Here is a 24947-nt window from a genome sequence, read left to right on the forward strand (position 1 = left end):
AAAACATGCTGCTGTTGCGTGAGCAGGCTCAGTGCAACGGATTGAAGAGTAAGAGAGGGAAGTTAGTGGTTGGGCAGGCCGAGTAGTAGTGGTGGGGGGTGTAGCGGGGCAGATGGAGCAGTAGAAAAATCTGATTGACCTCTCTGGGTAATCCAATTTTCACACTGTGTGTGTATGTGTTTTACCATTATCTCCCAGCATATGGCCGGTAGTCATGCTGTTAAAGACTGGACGCAGACACAGGCGGACACAATGGTCTCCAGACTTACCTGCTACCTCCGTCTCAGGTGAGAAACGAGAGACACACATTTATGTTGCAGTTTGAGTGCAAATGTTTGGATTGTTAGAAGAAACATTTGTTCCACATTCAGGTGTCAATATTTTACCAGTCTAATAGCTTATATTTTCCACAACACTTGACATTTTGGAGTTTAAAATATTAAAACTTAAAAGAGTCATTTTTCTGTATGTTGAAACACCTGGTTCCAAAATAAGATGCATAATATAAGCAAATGCAAGCATGTTGACAATCAAAACAGTGATTTTTTTCAAGTTTTTATGTACTTCACTCCACATTTACCTGACAGCTGGAGTTACCAGGAATTTTGCAATACTTTACTTTGCTGCAAGCTATATGATAAACCTATAAATTATGATACATGTCAATATTTTAAACAGCCATCTGAAATGATTCAAATTAGATCACCATTCATGTATCACATTACTAATTTAAAACTGAGAGGGACCATTATTCACGATGAGGAGGGCCTTGGATGATCAAGTACATTTTACTGCTGATGCACTAATAAGTAACAATGTCGTGTTTCATATTGTAGTGTTACTAACTATGACATATAATATTTACTTAAAAAAGTAGAAAGTGTGTGTGCACTTAATAAAGAGATGCAATATGTTAAGATTGATTGACAGAAAATGAGGTGCTTTGTTAATTAGCAATGGAAACACCATTCAAAAAGTCTTACTTTTAATAGCCTCCATTAATTGGGAATCGCACCAGGAAGTAGTCAGTACCCCCTCGAGCAACAAGGGGCGTCGCCACCTATAAAACGTTGCCCTGTAGTTTCAGCCAATCACTGTGCTGTGGTGTGTCTGTAATCCGGCCTCTGTCTGCCTCACAAACACACAAGTAGAGAAAGACGAGAGGGAGACGGAGGGACAGAAGGACGAGAGTTTGTTGTCAGAATGAGTCGGCAACATAGTCCAGCGATGGAAAGCATTTACACATAGATAGGTGAATAGATAGATAGTTGAATAGATCTATTTCCTAGAAGTTAGTGAGTGGGTGTCAGCTGTATGTGAAGCAGAAGGAAGAAAAGGAGGAGAAACATGAGCCGGCAACAGCAAGAGTCCCAGGGAGTGGTTTTAACGGGTTACCACAGCAACGCGGAACTGTTACCGAAAACTGGACCGTGTGAACCCAGCTGTCCGTCAGCCCAGGACCTCGAGTCCACCGTGCCCAGGTGGGACAAGAGTGTGTGTAGTTGGAATAAAGCGCTTTGAAATGAGGGCGGTAGCAGCTAAGTGTGTGTGTGACTGAGTGTGTGTGTTAAAGCAAGTGAGCAAAGGTCACAATAATAATGTTATTTCCCTCATTTTCAACTTGAGAGTTGTAGCGAATGCTGAATGAAAGCCATCCTCCTTCAGTTTGTTAACTACATCCTGCCTGAGAACCTGAACCCAGCAGGAACTCCACAGCAGAACTTGCTTAATTGCAAGTTTGTACTTATTCCATGATGGGGCCAACCCCGCCTAGCTTGGCCTTGGGTTATGTTTTTCCTTTACCACATTCCTAATCAGCAGGTTAACCTTGGCTTTGTTATGCTAGCAGTCCAGATTTGGCAAGGTTGCCTGTCTAACTCTTCTACACCGCTGTAGGTCTGGTAATAATCGTTTTTAAGAATGTGTTAAATAAAAAACATTTTTTTCCAGTGTTCGTGTCTGCAATATAAAATAGCCACTTTGTTGTTGGATTATAGTTGAAAGTATCTACAACTGTAGATTATTCAATTAGTCAAATCAAGAGAAAATTTAACAGCAACTATATTGACAGTTGATCAGTCATTTAAGTTATTTGGCAATCAAGAATGCCAAATATTTCCTGCTTCTAGCACCCAAATGCGATCATTTTAGTTGGAGAAAACAAGATATGTAAAGATATCCCCTTAAGCTCTGTAAAATTGGCCCCTTTTCCCTATTTTTATGATCCAATTTTATGATTAATTAGTTAAGAAAATATTCAAATAATGATCAATATGAATCTTAAGTGACAGCCCTAAATCTATGTGGAAACAAGCACAGCATGCTTAATTGCAGTAGGACTAACAGGTTAAAAGGAGTTTAATTTACACTCATGTCTTAATGCAGTAACGTATGTCTACAAGACTGCAAGTGCTCCTTATTTTCATTAGGAATAAACATGTCATTGTGTTTGCAATTAATCATTTAACCTATTAAAATAGTAATAAAATGCTCATCGCCCATCCTGACCTGAAAACAAAAAGAAAAGAAAACCTGGAGAAGTTTTTTTTTTTTGCATGATGAATGACTTAAGCATTTAATGTACAATAATATGTATAATAATTTAGCGTGAAAATATACAGATGGGTACAAGTGAAAGGAAAAAGCAACAGTAAGTGTCTCTATAAGGTGTTTGGCCATTCCAAGCATTCAGAACAGCGTCAATGCCTCTTGGCATACAGATTCCCTGAGTCTGTAGAGAACACTCTCGTTTATTCATCCAGGCCGAGCTGGCTGTGTGTGTCCGGTTCATGTTTAGATCAGCAAACAACTGCTGTCAACAACCGTGGTGTGCTGAAAGTAAACAACTCATACAGACAGCGACAGTCCAGCGTGTGCGTGTCTGTTTGTGTCTGTTTGTGTGTGTTCCAGATGGCTTGTCCAGCTAACTTGAAAAAAACAGCATCGTGTTACAGCCTGCCTTTGTCTCACCTCCCACAACAGAGTGTATATGTCCTGTCGAGGCTGACGTGAAGGCTTAGTTTTGTGGTCATTGTTTCCCCAAGTCAGGAAATGAGAGACATAGACAGAAAGAAAGCTTCTGGCCTTTTACCAGCAGTGGATATCCAACCTAATAAAGGTTGTGTGTCCGCTCGAAGTGTCTTGCACGTAGACGTTTAGGTGCTCTGAGAAGGAGAAATTCAGCTTTTAGCTTAAAAAACAAAATATACAAGAAAGCGTGTTCCTGTTGTGTTGTCCATTGTTATGTAGAAACCATTACTTCTTAGAGCATCTATTTAGTGTGACTTTGTCAGTGGAAACACATGGTTTGGATTAATTCAGTGTGTGATGCAACAGACCTGACCCTCTAGCAGAAATACAATGCTCCACAGGAAATGACATGTGCAGAAAGGAAGAGAAGCTGTGAAAGGTTTCAACACTTGAGACAAGCATGGGCTGCAACAAAACAGTCATTAAGTGAATTTTGGATTAGAAAAATGACAAGAGACTTCTATCAATGCGTAGAAGAATAACCAAGAGAAACTGATGGCAAAAGAAATAAGGTGCTTGTCAGGGATGGAGGCAGAAAGACGGAGAACAAAAACAGATTCATCAGAACTCGCAGATGATTTATACAACCAGTAGGTCATAGCTGAGACCAGTGACTGCGAGAGAGCAGAACAAAGGCAGCCTCTGTTTTCCACAGAGACAGCTGGCACCTGTTGATCTGCATGGGAATACCACGCACTTCCCATCCTCTTTCCTCGTCTTATGTTGAAACGTACTGTTTTAACTAAACGGAGCTTTGTTGCTGAGACTCAACAAAGTGTTGCAGGGCTCAAACAGTCGTCTTAGGCCGTGTTTACACGTCAACGCTCGCGGGTGAAAACGACAAAATATTTTAATCACATGTGACTTTTGTATTAGATGGCGACGGCGTTTTTGGGGCAAAAAAGTGAAATGCGAAAAATCTTAAAAACTCTTCACCGTCGCCTTCTCGTCTAAAGGGTACAACTTCTCCGATCTGCTCACGTTGGCTCTCTTCGCATTTGCGTCACATGCATAAGCCAGAACAGGAAAATAACAACAAACATGTCAGATTATTTCCATACATCGGACCTTCAAGTGGCCTAGCAGCTCTGATAAACATGTCTATAGGTTTTGACTGGCAGGACTAGCTGTCCACACCCTGTAATCTTGGATTATTTGGAACATTAGCTCCAGATTAACTCCAGTTCAAAACAAAATTGTCAGCTTTTGTTATTCGCTTCGCCATATTTTGATTTTGCGCCATTAGACTAGACTTCGTGGCGTTGTGTGGTTATGCTTCACGCAGCCACCTAGCCGCCTAGTGTGTATTCACATCCAATTACCCACAGTCGTGCATCACTATATGCACCCAGATAATCCCCCCCCCCCTTCCCCAAAACACTTGTCTAAATGTGGAATAAAATAAGAACATTTCCATCTTAACATAGCCTTCTCAGATCTTTACTCACATTGAACTCATTAGTGCTGAACTTGCTCTTTGTCGGTTAATACCGTTTCCTTCTATTACTGTCAGCGCCTCGCAGTGTGAGATTTACTTTTACAAGCTACTCCTCTCCACAGACACTCATTCTGTGTCGACAGTTCAAAGCAGGTGGTAAAAGGTGTGTGGATAAAGGTACAAAGAGTAGAACAATTACACACACAGCTGCAGCACGGTTTTTCTTTAAATTATATATGTGCATATGTGTGAAAGTGTGCCAGAGTGAGAATGTATTTGTTTTACTGACAAGGACAGCCCAATTGACCTCTGTGAGTGTATGCCTAAGAGAGCCAAGTCATGTGTGCTTTTGTGTGTAAAGCTTTGAATAACTAGTGTGCTTTGTTATGTGTGTTTTACTGCACTTTATGAAGCCGGCACTTCAAAAACATACAAATATCTACGTATAAAAACCAGTTCCCTCAGAGGAAGCATGCCTGTCATGCTTTTGAGGTTCACAAATCACTGAGTGGTCAAAAATAACTCGAAAGCTACAAAGCTTAATTTTTAACATGGTTGTAAATGTGTGTTCCACTATAGGATCATAGTTAAATGGAAAACGAGGTGTCTTAGCCAATCAAAGCCTAGGGTTGTATCACAGTCTCCTATATCTTGTGTCTTTGTGGTGTAATAGACCAACTACAAATATATACGTAGATACCTACAAACCGCCACTAAACTACAGCATGTAAACCATCCACGCAGATCCCAACAGATTCTACAGCTATGATTGTGTCTCTGTGAGCTGAACGCTACTGCTTCCCTGGCAACATGCTAACACTGACAATGCTAGCATGTTGATGTTTAGCAGGTATGATGTTTAGCATGTGCACCATCTTAGTTAAGCGTGTGGACAGCTGAGGGTGATGGGAATGTCATTAGCTTGGCACGAAAAAGCATTTGGCCTACAACCATTTTGACCTGATGATAGCAGGACTTATCCTGGGATCAGGGGATCATCAATATCATTAGGATTCATCATCTGGGGAGCATGAATGTGTGAAGAAAACGTCTTTGCAATCCGTCTTATCCAAGAGTAATGTCCCCTAGCCTGGCTAGATAATAGATAACGAACTATCAAACTTAAGGTCCAAGCAGGTTCACACATCTAAATATACTGTATAAATAAACCAGTGTTTAATCTCTTCAATAATTACAACTACCAACACTGACAAACTAATGTGTGTTAATATGAGTGTGTGTGTGTGTGTGTGTGTGTGTGTGTCTGCTTGCCAACCTCTGATTTATAGTTTAGTCCAACTGTTCATACTGCAGCTCTGGGTGAAGGTAAATGATTAACTCCTGGGATGTTGTGTGTGTGTGTGTGTGTGTGTTTGTGTGTGCGTGTGTGTGTGTGTCTACCAGATTTAAATCTGCTTCCTAAAATATAATATCCTATAGTTTATAAAACAAGGACATTTCTGACATTTTTGCTAAGTTTTCTATCTTTCAAAACAAACAGGACAGCAAGGAGTCAGACAGCATGTTTCTACATGTCTTATCACACAGAGCTTAGACTAGATCCTACTGGGAGGAAGGGAGAAAGGAGAGGAGATATAGGAAAATGGAAGAAAGCAGGGGCTAAATACAAAGTACCAAGTAAAAAGGTAAAGGTACAGGTCGAGGTGTATTAAAGAGAGGAAATAGATGAGGAGGACAGTAGGTAGAGGGAAAGAAAAGAGCTTAGTGGAGAAATGGAGAGAAGGAGGTTAATTGTTGTTAAAATACCTCATGTTCTTTGTTAAAACCAGATCAAAGTGTGTGTGTGTGTGTGTGGGTGTGTGTGTATGTGGGTGTCAGGAATTCTGCTGTGGTATGTGGCCTCGGCTCAGCGAGAACTCTCAGTATTATACTCGCTGATAATTCCAATATAATTAATATAGAACATCAACTCATGGTGTTTTGACTTCCCTGTTAGCCTCACGGCATCATTTCATTTCCTTTCATCTCAGTTAGAATTGCTACTATCATGTCCTAATAATCAAGAGTTATTAAATATAGTCGCTAAATATTTAAAACATTACTACTGTTGCCCATTTCCTACTGACTGGGCTGTCTAGAAGCCTAATTGAGACATTCACATTTTTAAATTAACTCCATGAATATTTTAATGTGTCATCTGCTACACAGACCATCTGCTTTCGACCAGAGCATCTACATCCTTCAGCAGTGGCCTGTACTTTAAGCATTACTATTAAGCCAGTCTGTATGTTTTGCAATTTTTTCCCCTTGTGTTGTTGCTTTCATTTCATTACGCTATTATTATGATATTATCAAATCAACTTGCAGAGACTTGAAACGTGTTTTACTACTGTGGTAGGGCACATCTTTTGAACAGCCCGACAGACAAATATACAGCTGTGTTTGGACAGGTGAGGCTCAGCTGATGATTGTTGAGATGATGGATGAAGGATTTGCAACCACAGATCTGCTGTAGGCAGCTACACCATCAGCAAGTTGTGGTACAACTGTATCTGCTGCTCACTCTATAAGTGCTCCATAACTTCAAGTGGAAGAGAAACAGAGAATAGGATGTGCAGCGCCAGATCTAGCTTCCTGTCACAACAATAGGTGCGTTCAGGACGGACATCAGCTAAGCCAAAAGAATGAGAACGTCTTAAAAAAAACATATTTCATTGGCACTTCTGTAGTTCATATTGTGTAAATCCTCGCTAGTTGCCCAGGGGTAATGCATTTTGACCCATTTTGTTGTTGTCACTCTTTCAGATGTTATACAACACAATACAAAGGAGTATGTATACTAGTAATGCTAGTATATGCAGCAGTACTGTCACCCTTTTTGGGAGCGCTGGCACCATGTGATTGTGCTGTTGACACCCTACAGAATAGATAAGATGTTAAAGGACATTAAGGCCTTACAACCAACAATTATAAAAGCTATGACATGTCTGTCACACATTAGACTCAGCTCTAGGGCTTTAAAAAAAAGCCCAATCTGTAATTCCAATTGTGTAAATTGCAAGCACACAGTATTTACACATATCAGTTGGACTTGTAAATAAAAACTAGGGATTTTGTGTGGTCATGATTAAAATATTTGGACACCAGAAAACTTAAGATAGGCTAAAGTAAGTGGCTGTTTAGTTCTAGTCTGTGTACTGATTTCTTCATATCCAACATATGTGTGTGTAATAAACTTTGTATAACCATAAACTATTTCAATGATTACAGCTTGCCAACCTGTATGAGGTCACCCTAAAAATAATTAGCACCAAAGGTTTGAACTTGTGTTAGCCAGGCTAGGCTAAACAACACTAGCGTACCGCATGCTGAGATGAGTGTGCTGTGTGACAGCTGCTATTCTTAGTCCCCGCTGTCCTCCTTAGCTGACTGCATGGGAATTTAACATGATGCTGGCTCGCGTGTCTCTCTGACTTACTGGCAGTGTTGTGTCAAAAGTTCTCTCTCTCTCTCTCTCTCTCTCTCTCTCTCTCTCTCTCTCTCACACACTGGTAAACAAGGTACAAAGTGCACATCTGTAAGTGTACCCGTTATGGCAACATATTCTAAATCAAGATTAATAGTTTTTGTTATCCAACTGACCTGTCTGCCACTACCTGTCTGTCTCTCTCCTAGTCGCAGAACAGGCCACTACACTGTTCAACAGAACCAGAGCCCACATCACGGAGACAAATCTGGGCCTTCCACTACCACCAACAGTACAAAAACCACCAGCACTGACCCAGCGTCGCTATTAAACCCAAGCATTGTCGCTTGCCCCAGGTTTCAGCCCTCCTCCTGCCCCAGACACAGTCCCAATTCCAAGCCCAGACCGCGGCCCCCATGTCAGCGCTGCAACTCTCAGGTAGGCTGTGAAGGATGTGAGAAATCTGTGGTAGTACCTCGGTAGTAGATGTTCTGAACATTCAACTGCGGGATTCTTGTTTGGGGGAAGTCTTTAGTGTGAAGGAGGTAATGGAGTGTTTCCCTAATAAAACTGCATCCACTGTACTGGGATGCTTTTTTACTATTTTGGATTTTTGTAACTTACACTACTGTTGTAGATCACTGTAAATGACCTAAACAACAACAACAAAAAGTTGTTATCATTCAGACAGCAATGCAAAATCTTTATTATATTTCTGCATCATTAAACCGTTAAACAACAATATAATCCCATTGATAAACTATTTTATGACACTATATTGTTTGCCTTCCATAGATAATAATGGCTGTACATTAATTATCAGCCCAGTATTGTTGTTTTTGCCTTTCACTTTACATTGTTAAAGGTAGTGGGATTCACAGTCAACAGCCTTTTCTCCTGTCATACTAACTTATGTAAGATTGTCTGCTATTTAAAATGTCTAAATCATAACCGGAACAATTTTACGGGGGGTTTGGTTGGCAGGCATACAGTTGTTGTCCCTCATATGTTTTCAGTAATTTACAGCTCTCAGTGAAGGTGTACTTTCAGTCTCATTGGTGATTGCTCTGAGAATAAGCATTGGCTCAACAATAGCATGGAAATTTAGTAACAATAACCCAACAAATTAACTCAAATTTAATGCCTTTTTTTATAAAGAAAAAGCAGAGGAAACTGGAGAAACATGCTCTGATGTCTGTTTAAATTGTAGCTGTTTTATGTGAAATACAGTATATCCGTGTGTTTGATAAGTGTGTATATCAGAGAGAATCTGCAGAGCCAGTTACACTGACTCTTTTGAGACTTGTTCAGACTGGCTGGAAATCTTGTGTGAAAGCTGTTTTGCTTATTCTGTGCATCATATCTGATCAACAAAAGCTACTGTTCAGGACAGAAACAAGATGGGAAACACAAATAGATGGTTGAAACTAAATGTTGGAATTCTCACGTGTCCATATGTATTTTTAAGTATCTTCACTTCACGTCTCGCAGGAATCTCTGGACGAGCTGGAGATGGACGACTATTGGAAGGAGGTGGAGAATATCACTCGCTCAGGAGGAGGAGCAGGGAGGGGAGAAGGTGGAGGAGAAGGGGAAGTGCAAGAGGAGGAGCAACAGAAGATTCCAGAGGGTAGGATACACCATGTTCATGGATAGACCTGAAAGAGACGTCAATTTACGCGTTTCTTTGATCTGTTAGTCTATATGGACATTCACATTAGGTATTTTAATTATTGATTTGGACTATTCTACTCACAGAAGAGTTCATGTTTGATTATAGGCATGGCCTGGTTCCAGACATGGATGGATTATGATACAATGGGCCCCTGGGCACACACAATTACATAATTTAAGTTGGAAAGTATTTTAGTGCCTCATGTTTTCAAGCATGCAATCCTGCATACCTCTTATCCACTCTTATCGTGTATATCTGTGAGTCTTATTTAGTCTGTATATGAGGACTATTGTTCTGGAGCAAACACACTTCCTGTATAGTATGTGTCTTGCTCCATCTGTGGTTCCACCTTTCCTCCACGTCTACAATTGTGTCTAACATGGAAATAAGGAAGGCTTCTCACCCTATTCTTTCTAATTTTTGTCCATATTTTTTTCTCTCCATTTCCCTTGGTTTGAATCACAAATTGTGATGGTGATGTACCACTCTCAGAAACCGTGTTTAGAATTTTTTTTATTAATGTTTTTTTTTTATTTTTAACCATGTTTAGAAATTAAAGTTCTTGATCTTCCTTTCATTTTCTCTTTCAGAAGGTGAACAGGAAGAGGCTTGGCTTACAGAGGCAGGGCTGGCACGGCTGTTTGATGATTCACTAGCAGCTGACCAGGATCAGGTATCAATCGTCTGTCCCTTATTTAAATAGTTAGAGTCCAGCTTAAGTCCTAGTTTATCAGTTTTGTATTTGCTGTTCACACCTTTCAGTGAGCATACACTGCACTGTTTACTTATGCCATTTGTTGGTACGTGCTTATATGAATAAGAATGTGTAGAGAAGACAGACAGACATTAGACAGGTGGAGGATATACTAGATAGTTATGATACCTAGTGACTCGTGCTTAAGCCTGTTTGATTGATTGATTGATTGATTGATTGATTGACAGGAAGAAGACAGCACAGTGTTCCTGTCCACATTGACTAGATCTCAGGCGGCAGCTGTAGAACGTCGTGTGACATCACTACAGCAGACATGGCTACGGCGACGCAACCGGCAACACGTTCCCGATGTCAGGGATATATTCAGACCTCCTGAAAAGGTTAGAGATGCACGTACACAGACACAAACTAATGATATCATATCAACATGAAAGAATATCTGGGAGGGTAAAACGCCAGAGAAATTACATTTACAGGTGTTCAGCTGTATACTCTAAAACTGTTTTTAATTGTCAAACAAATCTGTTTTATCAAAAATTTTAACTGGTGTAACTCATAATTTAGGTTTTTTTTTTTTTGGAAGTTCACTTATTTGCCTTCTTGGTGAGAATTGGTTGAGAAGCTTGATTAGCATTAAGAGTGGTAACAGCTAGCCTGGCTCGGTCCTAAGTAACAAAATCCACCTACCAGCACCTCTAAAATCCCTGCTGAACACTATGAGCTTAGTCTTTATGCCAAGACAAGCTAACCAGCTGCTGCTTGTAGCCTTATATTTACTTAATAGACATGAAAGTGGTATCAATCTTCTCAACTAACTTTTGGCAAGAAAGCAAATGAATGGGTTTCCCAGAATGTTGATTTCCTTTAAAGCGTTTGATTATTATTGTGTTAAGTAAGGTCATGTCACATTCTGTCCCAGTAAGCAGTGATCATGAGGTACTTGAAATCATGTTGGATAAGTGACAAGAAAACTAATTTCAAACTGAATTGAAACTGTTTTTTTCCTTCGTGAGCGCTTCCCTCTTTGACAGCATGAATTGACCATCCCACCACAACACACGAGACGTTTCCTTTTTAAAGGAAGTAGTCACAACTTTGCTAAATTTGGATTTGTTGTTACTTCTCCAGTCTTGCAGTAAATCAGTAACTTGTTACTAAGCTGATTTATACACCACCAAATCCTGCTCCATTACTGCAAAATCAAGTCCCCTTTAAGTCTCTGGACTGACTAGATCCATTAGTTGGCTAAAAAATAAACTCACTAATGCTACTCCAAATTACTGCGTTCAACAGCATAAACTGTTTTAAACCATCTTACACTTTTTCACTTGAATGCACAATTTGTTTACTAATTAACAGACAAGATAATATGTGACATGAAAAATGTAACAGGGAGGGGGACCTCTGTGTTAATTTATGACTGACCATTACACTGTGTGCTGTACAGTTATATGTCTCTGTGTTGTGCTGTGTGCTGCAGGATGAGGAGCCTAGTAAACTTAAAGGGGGAAGTGAGAATGGACAAAAAGATGTCACTTCAGCTGGTGCGTTGAACATATACCTACAGATGCAAACACACAGACACACACACAGTATGAGTCACCATAGAGAATGATGAACTGAGGCCCAGATACACACATGTTGGAATTAGAATTGAAAAAATGAAACATAATACAGTGCATAACAATACAATACACACTGCACTTCACAATCCAAATCCACACAATTCAACAGTAACTTTGTGATTTCCACCATTTCAGCTCTACACAAGATCAGAATGATAGACTTATCTACATATTGTAGTCGATCACTTCAAAATGAGTGGAAAAGTCAGGTTTATTCACCAACAGAGACGTTCTAGGTACAGAAAAAGCAGCAAGCCTCTCGTTCTTCCACTTTATGCAGTAGTGACGTAAACTAACACTGTTATCAAATACATTTAATTCTCTGTGTATATACAACTGCACTTTGCCTACATAAACATTTGTACTTCACTACTTATGTGGTCGTATCTTTAATTTTGTGTGTGTGTGTGTGTGTGTGTGTGTGTGTGTGTGTCTTTCTCTCTCTCAGCAGAAATAGAGACAGAGCTGAATGTTGAAGTGGCGTTTTCAGAGCAGGCACTCACTTACAGGGACAACAATCAAAAGTTAAACGTCATCACTAGCCCTAACTCACCTGATGACAAATTACCAGTGAGTCACACACACACACACACACACACACACACAGGCAGGCTATAGTCACTCCCTGAAATTTGTTTCTATACAATTAACAAACTGTGTATATTGATTAAATGCATAAGCAGCAATCCTATGGAGTGCCACCTTGAATTGCCCTTTTACTGTGAGCATTCTGTAGTGCAGGGGTATATTAGATCTTGTATTGATAGCTTGTTAGTTGTTGTCGGTCGATAACTTCCAAAGATAGCAGAACAGACATTTGACAACAGAAATTTTAGAAAAAATGATTGTTTTTTTACTGCTTACCGTGCACTTTTAAGTGTGACTAAAGGTCTTTGTTGCCACTGAATGGAACCTAATCAGATACATTCTTAAAATGATTAAAATTGACTTAGGATGAACCTTTGATGTTTGTATTGCAGTTGTACAACAATATAAGTATCTACTTTATGTCCAAGTTTTACATAATGTTCTATAGTGAATGTACATGGCTACAGCTTATATTGAGAAATGTTATTCTTAAGTTATAGTATAGTCAGGTTGTCTTATTGTGTTGTTTTGTCAACAATGTGGCCCTGTGATGTAATAAAAACAGGATATAGAACAGGGAATTAAATGAAAAATCTAACAACATACATTAGAATATTTTATGTATAGTTAGTGGTTGTTATACATTACAATTAGGCTTTCATTAAGCGTAAATTATGGTACACAGGTTGTGTTGCATATTGGCAGAAGGCACGTTTGTATGTGAGTAGTTTGAGTGCAGGTCTGTAGTGCCATCTGGTGGTTGAAGCTGGTACAACGGCTTAAGTCCACTGTGCTATGTGTTTATAAGATTCAAGTTTACATAGCATCAGTGTCACTGACGCCACTCTGTCTGGTTTTTCCTCTCCAGAACTTTAAGCTGCTCCGAGATAAAACAGGTCAGACCAGAATTGGAGATCTGTCTCCTCTGGATATGAAAAAGGTGCTTAAGGAAAATTGTGTATATGATTGATACATTACAATATATCGTTGATGCATATAGTTCTGTTTATTTTATAATTTACGATTACAATGCCTTTGTGAGACAAATTGCCCTTCAATAGATTAGTTAGTTGGGTTGTTCCTAAAACCAGTTACTAATCTATGTCTATCTGTCTTGTATATTTCTGTCTGTTTGTTTTGTTATGACAGGTGCATAGACTGGTGCTTGTGGAGGCGACTGCTCTGTTTGACACCGCTGGGATAGACCTCAAGGCACACAAAGCTGTCAAAGTTAAGACAAAAGGTACACTCACTCACTCACTCACTCACTCACTACGACTAAAGGCCTGAAGATAAACATGCTTCCTCAACCCACACACACAAAATTGACACAATCAGACATGCACAGAGAAACAAACTAAGACTTAAAAGTCAAAACAACAAATAAGAGCATTTAAACACACACACACAAAAGGGATATATGCAAAAACAAGTTATTAGAAATATTAGAATTATTTTGTATTTTGTTTTACAAAATATTTGTGCTTGTGTGTGTGTGTGTGTGTGTGTGTGTGTGTGTGTGTGTGTGTGTGTGTGTGTGTGTGTGTGTGCAGAAAGTGGTCTATTTGGTGTTCCTCTTGCCACTTTACTGGATCAGGACCAGAGGCGGGTTCCCGCAACCAAAGTGCCATTCATACTGCAGAGGGTGAGCGAGCATGCCGGCCAGTCACATTGTCAGTTTGGGACATGGACAAGTCAACAAGTCGACATTACAGCGATGATAAGAGGAAATCGTATAATAGCGTATTACAGCAATATGATAATGCATCCTACTGTATTTCAAGTATTATTCTCATAATTTACATTACAAACCGAGCAACCTGAATCTAAAGTATATGGGACTGACTTTAATTTTGGACTTGTGACGTTTTACCTTTATATCTCTCTCTCTTATTTCTAGTTTATTAGTCATATTGAGGAGGAGGGACTAGACATCGAGGGGCTACTCAGGATCCCTGGGGCAGCCACCAGAGTAAAGGTTTGTTAAAGCATTTGACTGCCATTACTACAGACACAATGAAAATGGCAAAACTGTTAGTCACATTAGCAGAGGAAAGAAGATGTTCCTACTACCAGCCTGTCATCATTAGGTGTCCTAGAGGTTGGTAAAGTAGTGAAACAAGCTTTCGTGTGTGTATCTGTCCCAACTCCAGTCACTGTGCCAGGAGCTGGAGTCCTCTTTCTATGATGGGGTGTTTCCATGGCAACAGTTGAAGCAGCACGATGCTGCTAGCCTTTTGAAGCTGTTCATCAGGGAGTTACCCCATCCACTGCTGACTGTGGAGTACCTCAACGCATTTATTGCTGTCAACAGTATGTATATTATCTGTGTATGAAAGTGCTTAATCACAAGAGCTTTGCAGCCACATTCACTTGCATTAAGAATTCATGTGTATGTGTTTTGAAGAGCTCCCCACAAAGAAGCAGCAGTTGCAGGCTTTGAACCTGTTGGTCCTTCTGTTACCTAAGGCCAATCGGGACACTTTGAAGGTAAATTCACACTGAATTTGAAATGTGCTTTTTCATGTTTCACTTCAATAAATCAAAAAGCTTTGACTATTTTGGTTGTAAATGCGATTTCTGTTCGCTCCTCCAGGCACTAGTGGAGTTTTTCCAGCGTGTGATTGACCACCAGGCCAAGAATAAAATGACTCTTAACAACGTCTCTGTTGTCATGGCACCCAACATCTTCATGTTCAAAGGCTTCCGCTCCAAGGTTACAGAACAACAGGAGTTCTCCATGGCAACAAGCACAGCCAACATCGTCCGGCTGCTGATTCGATACCAGAATCTTCTATGGACAGTAAGGATAAGATGCCCTCTGGCTTGATATTTTCTGTCATTAAAGTCACCACTATAAACAAACTATACATTTGTGTCCATGTCAGCACTTACAGTATAGTTGTATAGTTGAAATCAATCGAGGAAGTTATTTCTCTCATACACAGCAAATTTCTGGAGTTGAATAATATGTAGTTAGACAAAAAAAGTGTTTAGTGTTAGATTTTTGAGTTTATTTTCTAAATTTGACCACAGTTTGTAGTCAAATTCTCAATGCATAGTTCCTCAAAAAAGCATTTACATTCATTTTTTTCCATTGATCATAGAGGATGATACAGTGTCTACTAAGTGTGTGTGTGTTCTTCCGTCCAGATCCCCAAGTTCATTATGACCCAGGTCAGACAACAAAACATGGAAAGCCATCGCAAACTCAATAAAGAGAGGGCTGTAAGAAAGCTACTGAAGAAGATTACCACTGAGAAACCATCTGAGAAAGCTGTCTCTGAGGTAGGAGGTTTAATTCATGTTTATATCAGTAAACAAACCTCCAGCTTTCCTTAATTTCCTTCTGTATAAATAAAGTATCTATTTATCTATCTATCTATCTAAAACTGACCCTGTATGGCAGGGCTAGATAAATAAATAATAATATAGCTACATTAAAATAGTAAGACCCCATAAAAACCTTAATAGTGACAATTTGATACCAACCAATCATCCTTTGGTATTTCTCAATACAGTATATTGAGTATTCATGACATCTAGTGGTGATGTATAGGACTGTTACTCCTGTGTGTAGTGAGTATATTTTATCCGTGGTGCAACATGGGATCATCAGGAGCCAAATACAGGACAGTCAGTCAGTCAGTAATAAGATACACATCCCCTATCACAATAGTTTTCACCCTTCAATACAATAATTTTCTTTTATCGGATGTATTAAGTAATATCTAATGAACACAAAACATTAAAAAATGTCCCACACATTTGCTGATTTTATTGTAGGTCTTTGGCAAACAGGCTGCTATGTTACCACACTAAAAGATAGCTAAACTAGCTATAGCAGCATAGTAGAGAGTACTGTTCTCTTGAAAATAGCCGTAACTACAGCAACGCTAGACCCTGCATGCTTGGCTAAGGGCTATGAGACCAAACAGTGTTTGGAGTTTATTAAACACACAAGCAGGAATTTATCCAAGTCCACATTCTTGTGGTCTTAAGTCCCCGTCTCATGTGAGTGTTTGTATGTGACGAGGACAGTGTTTTTGGTGGTGTGATTGATTGAATGTCTCGCTCTCTCTCCCTCCATGTTTGTCTCCGTCTGTGTTAACAACAAGGAGAGTTCACAGGGATTTATCCGAGTTCAAGCACCACAATTCAGTAAAGTGTCCATGGCAGTTCAGCTTACTGAAGAGTTGCAGGCTGCTGATGTATTAACACGCTTCCTCAGCCAGGAGAGGTAATGGGTTGTGTGTACAGTGCTCATTCAAATACACACACAGTATATATATTTTTTGGGCTATATAAGGTCTGTCCTCTCTTCATGTTCCATTTTATCTCTTTGTCCTCCCAGTTTAGTGGCAGTGAAACAAGAAGAGCTGTGTCTCTATGAGATTGGAGGAAACATCAGTAAGTTGTTCTACTAAAATCTGAATAATTACAAAGTTTAGAAGATATATATGTTATCTGCTGATTATCCAGCTAGTGAGCCAAAGGCCATATTGCCGTAATCCGTCATAGTTATTGTCATATCAACATCATGTTTCTCTCCTGTTTTTTGTCGTCCCTCAGAGGAAAGATGTCTAGATGGGGAAACTTACATGAAAGACCTCTTCCAGCTGAACCCTGCAGCAGAATGGGTCATCAAATCTGTGCAACGATAAACTCGTTCCTACCATCATGCCCTGCTGGATAATGGACTGCTCCAAATTTTCCCCAATGTATGCTACTAAGAGCAAACGCCACCTGGATTTCTGAGGTTTCTGCTGGTTCTGAATGTACTCAGACTTTGTTTGTTTGCTTGTTGCTTATGCGCACATGGGGTTGCATTGGTTTTCCTTGAAAACTGCCAAAACAATACAACTAGTCCAATGGCATTCTTAAAACATTTGAATTTTTTCCACTGAATTGAACAACTACGTTGTCAGACAAGAAAAGGGAAAAGAATGTGCTTGGATATTGCACAACACAGACTTTTTTCCACTCTGCCTTATACTACATGTTGGAATTTTGGCCCTCAATGACTCTTAGCCTAAAGCATCAGACAGTTGAGCAGGGTAAATAAAAGCACCATTGTCTTCGGTGGAGTTCTGACAAACCACTTTAGTTCTGTGGTTGAAATACATCGTTTCTCCCAGTTTGTCAGCAATTAAGCTACAACATTGTGATTCTTAACAGTATGTGATACTATAATATATATATAAAGTATCGCAGTTGATTTATTGCCACTAATTACTTTGTTGTGTCTTCAGTAATACGCTGATATTATATAGTTTGGGACAATAAAACATCAAATTTTATTAAATCATGAATCAGTTATATAACATTTTAATTCTATTTTCTATACAAATAATTTTTTAGAAAATTGGCCTTTATTTATTTTTTATCTTATTAAAAGCCCAAAAATTAAACATGTGGTCACAATATTAATTGTGAATATATTAAAGCACTTGATTGTAACCGGAAAAGGATGAACATTGGAGTGAATGGGCATAAAGGGGTTTAAAAGCTGGATGGGGACTTCAGAGACAGGAGAGGTGATGAGGTACTACTATACTGTAAGTTATATATGAGGGAGGGGCCTTCTATTGTGGCACACCTCAATAGTGACCCCACAACCTTTCATAATAATGTCATCACTGATAGCTAACCAGAACATGCAATGATGACATCACTGTTTTTAAGGTACATTCAAACTGCTGTACATTATAACATTTAAAACCGATGTTTGAGTATGTCAATATATGGTCCATCTTAAAAAACTGCTACTCGCCAGTGTACAAATGTAAACACATTTTTATATATGTATATAGTAGCCTATGTGTTTGCTTGCATGTAAATCATCAATTGCCTTACAAGTTTTTTGTAAGTTACAAGACTTGATCATTTTAAAGATGACTCACTCTATAAAAGGCCTTCAATGATATACTGTCACATGATGGGTTTCCAAAAGTATGTGGACACTACTTTTTTTGGCTTTTGCTGTTTTTGATTTTTGGCTCTGTGCTTTTCACAGTCTGGAGCACTTTATATAGCACACTGGCAAAAGTTGTAATAATCCAGGAAAAGAACATCTTTGGCACATAGCTGTGCTAGTCTAATCTGATTCAGTTTGGTTTCTCAGAGTTTTAACAGCCTGTGGAGGATCATTTCAGCACCACAAAGTCAAATATTGCAGATAATACTCTTGTGGAAATTACAAATAATGTGCCCCTGTTTGAAAATGTAATTAGCTAAGTAACTCTCTGCCTTGTATTATCTTGTTTACTGTGAATGTTTTTTTTTTTTTTTTTTTTAAATGATGTCTTTGTCTTATTACCACCTCTGAAATGACCACTAAAGCAGCCTGTAAATAAACATGTAGTTATTACATACTGCATCTGCTGAGGGCCTGTATGAAAAAGACCAATTATTTGGGTGACTTTGAGTACCTGAGTACCTGAGTACCTGTGCGTGTGCGTGTGTGTGTGTGTGTGTGTGTGTTGGCTGGCTCATTTATCTGGGCCATATAAATTCCAGCTCCACTGTTAAATGTGTAAACCTCCTTACAGTACAGCACCCTCTCTCCAGCTGACAGGCCTGATAATGTCCTGTAAGAATGAATGGTTCCAGTCAGTCAAATGGTCCGAGTGCTAATGGTTTTAGTGGGGCTTATAGGGCCTTAGCTATAGTGCACTGGTTTACCATGGATCAGAGACGGACACCTCCTACCACTCCTTGTGGTAGCCGTAGAAGTCGAATCTGAGCGCATTGATATTCATAACTGGTCGTACAGAGTTTTGAATTTAAATAGGAAAATATGTTTTTAAGCTGCTGAAACCATTACCAGACAGAACAATATTGCAGCCAATTCAGAAAGGATCAGAAATGTATTCAAATAAACTCATGAGAGGATTTAAAAAAGATCTTTTTTATTCCTTCCCTGATGCCAAGCATTCCATAAAACTATAAAACTGTGTGTGATTTTTACTTCACATTTGAAATGTCAACCTTATAATTAAAAAGATTCAAGATGACCAGTCCAAGTATACGTGTGAATAGCATGCTGGGAGGCTCCATGAAGAAAAACAGTAAGTAGAAAATGTAGGGGATAATAAGATAGGCTAGGTAAATAATAGTAATAAAAATAAATCTATAAGGCAATGGAGGATAACAATGAATACAAAAAGACAGACAAAATTAAATACCAAAACGATATAATAACAAAATAAGAAGCATTAAACATGTATACATTCAAGACCTATTTACAAAACAGAAACATTTAAAATATATATGGTGGTAGCCATAACAGCGTGCTCAAAGCAACCGCCTCTAGGTTATTATTTCCACAACTTATTTTGGTGTCGTGGACAAACCATTGACTGTATGGGACAAACCCGTCAACTGGAAACATAATTGTGTACGCACCTGATTCGCTGCCACTTCTCTGTCGCACGCTTATTGGCTACTGTAAAATGAAACGTGCTGTGATTGGTCAAATTGCGAGAATAGGAAGTACCGATCAGTGGTAAGGGCTTAACATGGCCAGCTAAGTAGCTAGTATTTGGTTAATAAAAACCTAGTATAAAAACCAAAGTCGAAAGCTTTTGCATGTCGCTGTCAAACTTTGAGGTTTTGAAATACCAAGCGGTATTAGGCAACCATTTTTTAGAGCGAGCAGTTGCGTCTCTTGCAAATATTGAGGTGTTTGGTTGCTCTTTTGTGCGGCTATGTAACGTCAACACTAGCTAGCTTGTTAGCTAACGTTAACGTAAAACGTAATTCACCCTGCTTGTGTAGCTTTGCATGTGTTAGCTTGTTTGAATGCTACAGTAGTCAAAACCAACTAACTACTGTTATCCAGAGAGGATACTGTTCCTTTTTATTAAGCGTGTGTGTGAGTGTATTTATGCAACATCATAGTGTAACTCAACTGTAACTGGATGTTTGGTGATAGAAATAGCAGCAGCTACAGCTAGCAGATTGTTAGCTTGTCAACATCAACAACAATGGGCTATCAAAGGTATTTAAAGACAAGGAAGTTTTATTTTTTGACCATTCTGCTGATAGTCTTCGTCAAAGGAACAAGTGCTGGTAAGTAAAACATTTATAACTGGCTAATTTCTGTGCGGACATAGCTAAGTGTCTACGTTTCTTCAACTGTTGCTAGCTGCTGTTTATATTTAGCAAGCACCTTTGTCCATCTCAAGTTTACGCTCTGTTGACTCCTACCATATTAATACTTTTCAGATGAACAGCAACACGGCAATGACGGACCAGAGTTAAAGGTACCTCGTGAGCTATTTGATATTTGTCTCAAGTTAGCACATCAAACCTTGAGGATTAACGATTTCTGTTAGAAATGTAGATGTGGTGGAAAGCAGACCAATATGCCAACAGCTGTTGTCGTGATAATTGCTTTGGTTTTTATCTGCTGCCCAGTGTCTTATGGCTTTTAAGGATTGCTTCTGGCATGGACTGCCTTGCCCTGTGTCTTATTATCTGTCTACAGGAGATGTTGACATTGCCACAGCAGTTGATTTAAGCCTATCCAAGCTATTGGCTAAAATACTTACCACTTACTTATCACAATTTGGCACTGTTACGTTTAAATGTCATTGAGAAAATCTATCTTGTTCAGGTGCTGACTCTAAACATTGTGATTTCTATTTTCCATAAGACCCCCATTAAATGTCTTCTCTATTACATGAGTAAAAGTGCAATGTTAGAACCCAAATTTGAGCTGTTGAGGTACAGAGGAATGAAAGTTTACTTTACGTTAGTTGTCTAATGTAATTAAGAATCGAGCAGATATTGTTGCAAGACTTTTGAGAGAAAACAATCACTGTTAAGTTTAAATAATCTATATCAGGAATGTTCTGTAAAAGCCATCTGTAGCTTTTGACTTATGTAATTGTAGTCATTCAACTATTTTGTTATGCTATGCAATTCCCCTCTTTCATCTGTTCCTTTACAATAACTTTTTGTCTATGGCTCCAGTCTTACCATGATCCAGACTCTGAAGAAGAAGACATCCGCCTGGCATCAGAAATTGTGGCTGGGGACTCTGTGACCTCTGGTCATGAAGTATCCCATGCAGAAGAGGAGAAACAGTCACCTGGGATTGGACTGGAGGGAGAGGAGAAGGAGGACCTGCCGGAGCAGCCTCCCCCAGTTGAGGAAAAACCTAAAGAGGGTAAGACTGTAGCTCGAACTGTGAGCTGTATGAACTTCATGCAGTACAGCCATAAAATAAGAATCACAACTGGTTAGTTAGTTACCTGGTTACTTTGCACTTAGTCCAATCAGCTACTTGATATCCGTAAACATACACACAACATAGTATGTTGAATGTAATGAATTGAGGTTTGAGCTTTGCTGTTTTAACTACTGAACACACACTGCTTTTTCTGGCCATGGCTCTTGGCTTATGCGTGTATCCGCATGTCTGTTTGAGACAAAAATCATGAGCTGGAATATCTTTTATCAGTGGTAGCAGACTTTTGAGTAAAGTGGTTTTGCCTGCCCAATTAAAGCCAGGAATGGATGGATTAGTGGAATCGCTATGAGACTTACTTTACACTAGAAACTGTGGCTCCGGCAGCATGCAATTGCACGTGGACACCGCTAAAATATAATGATTATGGTGCTTGATAGCTGATGTTATCAGTCGTTTATCCTTCACGTATCTGTGTTAAGAAGGGTTGGTTAGCTACCGGGCCTTTGGTCATCCTTGTAATGAAGGGAGATTTCAGGTTTTGGCTTGCACATTGTAGTTTCAAATATAACAACTGACTATCATGAACTGATTTAAACAGTTTGATGTTCAAAAACATAGTTTAGCTCTTAGTCACAACATCTTGGCTCTTGTATAAGCATTTATGGCTCATGTGGCTGGCCTGTAGCAGTCATAGTCTGTCAGTAGCTTACTGACTCCTCAGTTCCCATTACGATTTCACCTTGTCTTAAGTCACATCTGTTTTTGAGAATGAAGACTGTCTTGTCTTATTTAGTGAGCTTTGTTGAGTCTTGACACGCTAACCTGTTTTCAGTGTTGCTCACTCTGAGCATAGATGTGTGTGTGGTTTCAGGGTAGCGCCTGATTGGATAAACAGTTAAACCCCTTGAGAACTGAACAGCGCCTTGCACCTGTGGCTCCTCTTGCACTCCGTTACATCATTTTACTTATGGGATCGTTAGTACATTTTCTGCAGCTGTCTTGCACAAGTATAATTTTGAGCTTGTATAAAGATGGACATTTATTGACATTTATTAGAATTATGAGACTTTGTATCTTTAATATGAAGTTGGAAATCCATGACTGTTTGAAAACAGAGAGCTCAATGGACCTGGTCAAATCATACTATATCCTGTTATTTTACACTTTATTTTTTGTTTTCTCTATAATCTATTTAAATTATACTGTCTTTTACACAGTTCCTGTGGTGAATGGAGGTACAGACCATGGAGAGCCCTGTATCTTCCCATTCCTCTTCCAGGGGAAGGAGTACTATGACTGTACCACTGATGGACGGGGGGATGGACGGTTGTGGTGCGCCACCGTCTACGACTACGACCAGGAGAAGAAGTGGGGTTTCTGTGAGAGTAAGTCTTCAACTTAATACCCTGCTTGTCATAGGGCGAACACTTACCAAAAGCAAATATGACTAAGCTATAAACTACCTTCAGTGTCTTATTTTGAAGCTAGGGCTTTATGATATGAGGAAAATATGCGAAATGTTCAATATTGCAATAATGATTTAACTTGCAATAGACACATATTAAAGTTTACTCAGTTCTGCTGCTTTCAGTATACTGCTAAATCTCCAAAATTCTTTAATTGAACATAAAATGCAACACAATGCATACAAAAGAATAACAGATATATATTTAAAGTGCAGTTTTCTACTGATATTTTTGATATTTTCAACATTCAAGGATCTTTTGCGTATGTTGCAGCCTTTTGCAATGTGTTTATTGCGCAAGTTGATATTGCGATAACAAAAAGAAAAACAATACATTGTGCAGCCCTATTTAAAGCCAAAATAAAGAGAAATAGATGTAGAATTTGTGTACTTTAATTTCTTTTCTTATCAAAATCAAAGCCTTAGAAAAGCTCATCAGCTACTGAAACTGATGAGGGAATCCACCCCAAGAGTGCATTTAGTTTCATTTCCAGAATTACTATGCGTTTCATTTCATTTTTCCCTTCTCTTTCCTTTAGCGGATGAGCAGGCACAGCAGAGACTGCAGGCAGAGGAGGTTGAGGAGCAGTATCAGACTGTCCTACGCATGCTCAATGCCACCACCAGGAGGGCCCAGAAAAAAGAGTTAGGTTTTTTATCTTCTGATTAATTTCATTGTTTTTTAACAACCAACTTGCTATTAAATCTTCTGTGTTGAAGACATCAGGGCTGCTTAAAGACTGGCAAGCTTACTGTCTTTTTGTTTTTGTTGAAAAAAACAGCAAATTAAAACTAATAACTTCTTGTGTATCTAGCAGCCAATATAACCTAATTTGACTGTACATTTAGTTTTGGTATGGCTATATCTATTGTGTGTGCTTTATTACCATGTGACTTTGTTCAGCCCATCCTTATTTGCTTTAGATTGTCATGTCAGTACTGTTGTTATGTACACACATCCTTTTTATTGTGCCTGTGTCAATCCAATCTCACTCACGCCACCTCTGTTTATCCAACCATTTTCAGATTATACGAAAAACTGCTGAAAGTATCAGAGAAAGGCCACCAGAAAGCCATGGAGAAGGTGGCGTATGCCATGCTGTTTGGGGACTACATGAACCAGAACGTCACTAAGGCCAAAGAAATGTTTGAGAAGCTTGCTATTGAGGGCTCGCCTAAAGCTCAGATGGTGAAGATCTCATCCAAAATGTTAATGTGTCACTTGAGAAAAGTGTTGAAAGCCATTTTGGCCTGACATCTTATCAGATATGCTGTGTATTTGTGCTTAGACAATCAGTTGTGTAACACTGTGCTTTGTTTACTTTTCCACAGGCTCTCGGCTTTCTGTATGCAGCAGGACTCGGAGTTAACTCGAGTCAGGCTAAGGTACTTATTATTATTTTATTCTGTATGAATAACTGTAAATGTCTTTACTGTAAATGTACTTATTGTAAGTTAATTTGGACAAAAGCATCTGTAAAATGTTACGTAAATTCTGTCTTTTTTTAAACAATTATTAATCCATATAACCTACATTCTGTTTGTCAGGCCCTGGTTTACTACACCTTTGGTGCACTGGGTGGAAACTTGGTAGCTCATATGATCCTGGTGAGTGGAGTTGTCTGTCAGTGGAGCAACGTGGGTGTGGGTGTGGGTGTGGGTGTGGGTGTGGGGGTGTGTGCGAAAGTCTGGGGTCACTTACAAATGTCCACTCCATTATAGACAGGATACCAGCTGATCTGGGTGGGTGGCTGATCTTTAATGCAATATCTACATTTCCCATTA

The 24947-nt window shown here is 39.2% G+C and overlaps 2 protein-coding genes across 6 annotated transcripts in view; both read left to right on the forward strand.

Annotated features, from left to right (window-relative positions):
- Positions 1-75: 75 nt before the first annotated feature.
- Positions 76-18877, forward strand: arhgap18 (Rho GTPase activating protein 18). 5 transcript variants are annotated; one of them, XM_034899734.1, is made up of 18 exons: positions 76-287; positions 8105-8333; positions 9387-9525; positions 10161-10243; positions 10513-10665; positions 11766-11829; positions 12359-12480; positions 13367-13438; positions 13648-13741; positions 14052-14143; positions 14399-14476; positions 14652-14811; positions 14906-14988; positions 15095-15301; positions 15652-15786; positions 16617-16738; positions 16853-16908; positions 17071-18877. In XM_034899734.1, the coding sequence occupies exons 1-18, from the start codon at positions 175-177 to the stop codon at positions 17160-17162; spliced, it is 2094 nt and encodes a 697-aa protein (XP_034755625.1). In that variant the 5' UTR covers positions 76-174; the 3' UTR covers positions 17163-18877. The 5 variants fall into 5 exon arrangements, with proteins under 5 accessions (XP_034755625.1, XP_034755624.1, XP_034755622.1 ...); XM_034899733.1 differs by lacking the exon at positions 76-287 and adding an exon at positions 1098-1481 and having other exon boundaries at positions 8111-8333; XM_034899731.1 differs by lacking the exon at positions 76-287 and adding an exon at positions 1100-1481.
- Positions 18878-19978: 1101 nt separating this feature from the next.
- The window catches only part of sel1l (SEL1L adaptor subunit of ERAD E3 ubiquitin ligase), a 9716-nt gene continuing 4747 nt past the window's right edge, over positions 19979-24947 (forward strand). The window contains exons 1-8 of the mRNA XM_034899729.1: positions 19979-20571; positions 20728-20765; positions 21478-21673; positions 22915-23082; positions 23702-23807; positions 24189-24351; positions 24495-24548; positions 24711-24770. Of these exons, the coding sequence (XP_034755620.1) occupies positions 20487-20571; positions 20728-20765; positions 21478-21673; positions 22915-23082; positions 23702-23807; positions 24189-24351; positions 24495-24548; positions 24711-24770 (870 nt within the window). The 5' untranslated portion in view covers positions 19979-20486. The remainder of the gene's footprint in view (positions 20572-20727; positions 20766-21477; positions 21674-22914; positions 23083-23701; positions 23808-24188; positions 24352-24494; positions 24549-24710; positions 24771-24947) is intronic.

The sequence above is a fragment of the Etheostoma cragini genome, chromosome 18, assembly GCF_013103735.1.
Source record: "Etheostoma cragini isolate CJK2018 chromosome 18, CSU_Ecrag_1.0, whole genome shotgun sequence".
Lineage (NCBI taxonomy): Eukaryota > Metazoa > Chordata > Actinopteri > Perciformes > Percidae > Etheostoma > Etheostoma cragini.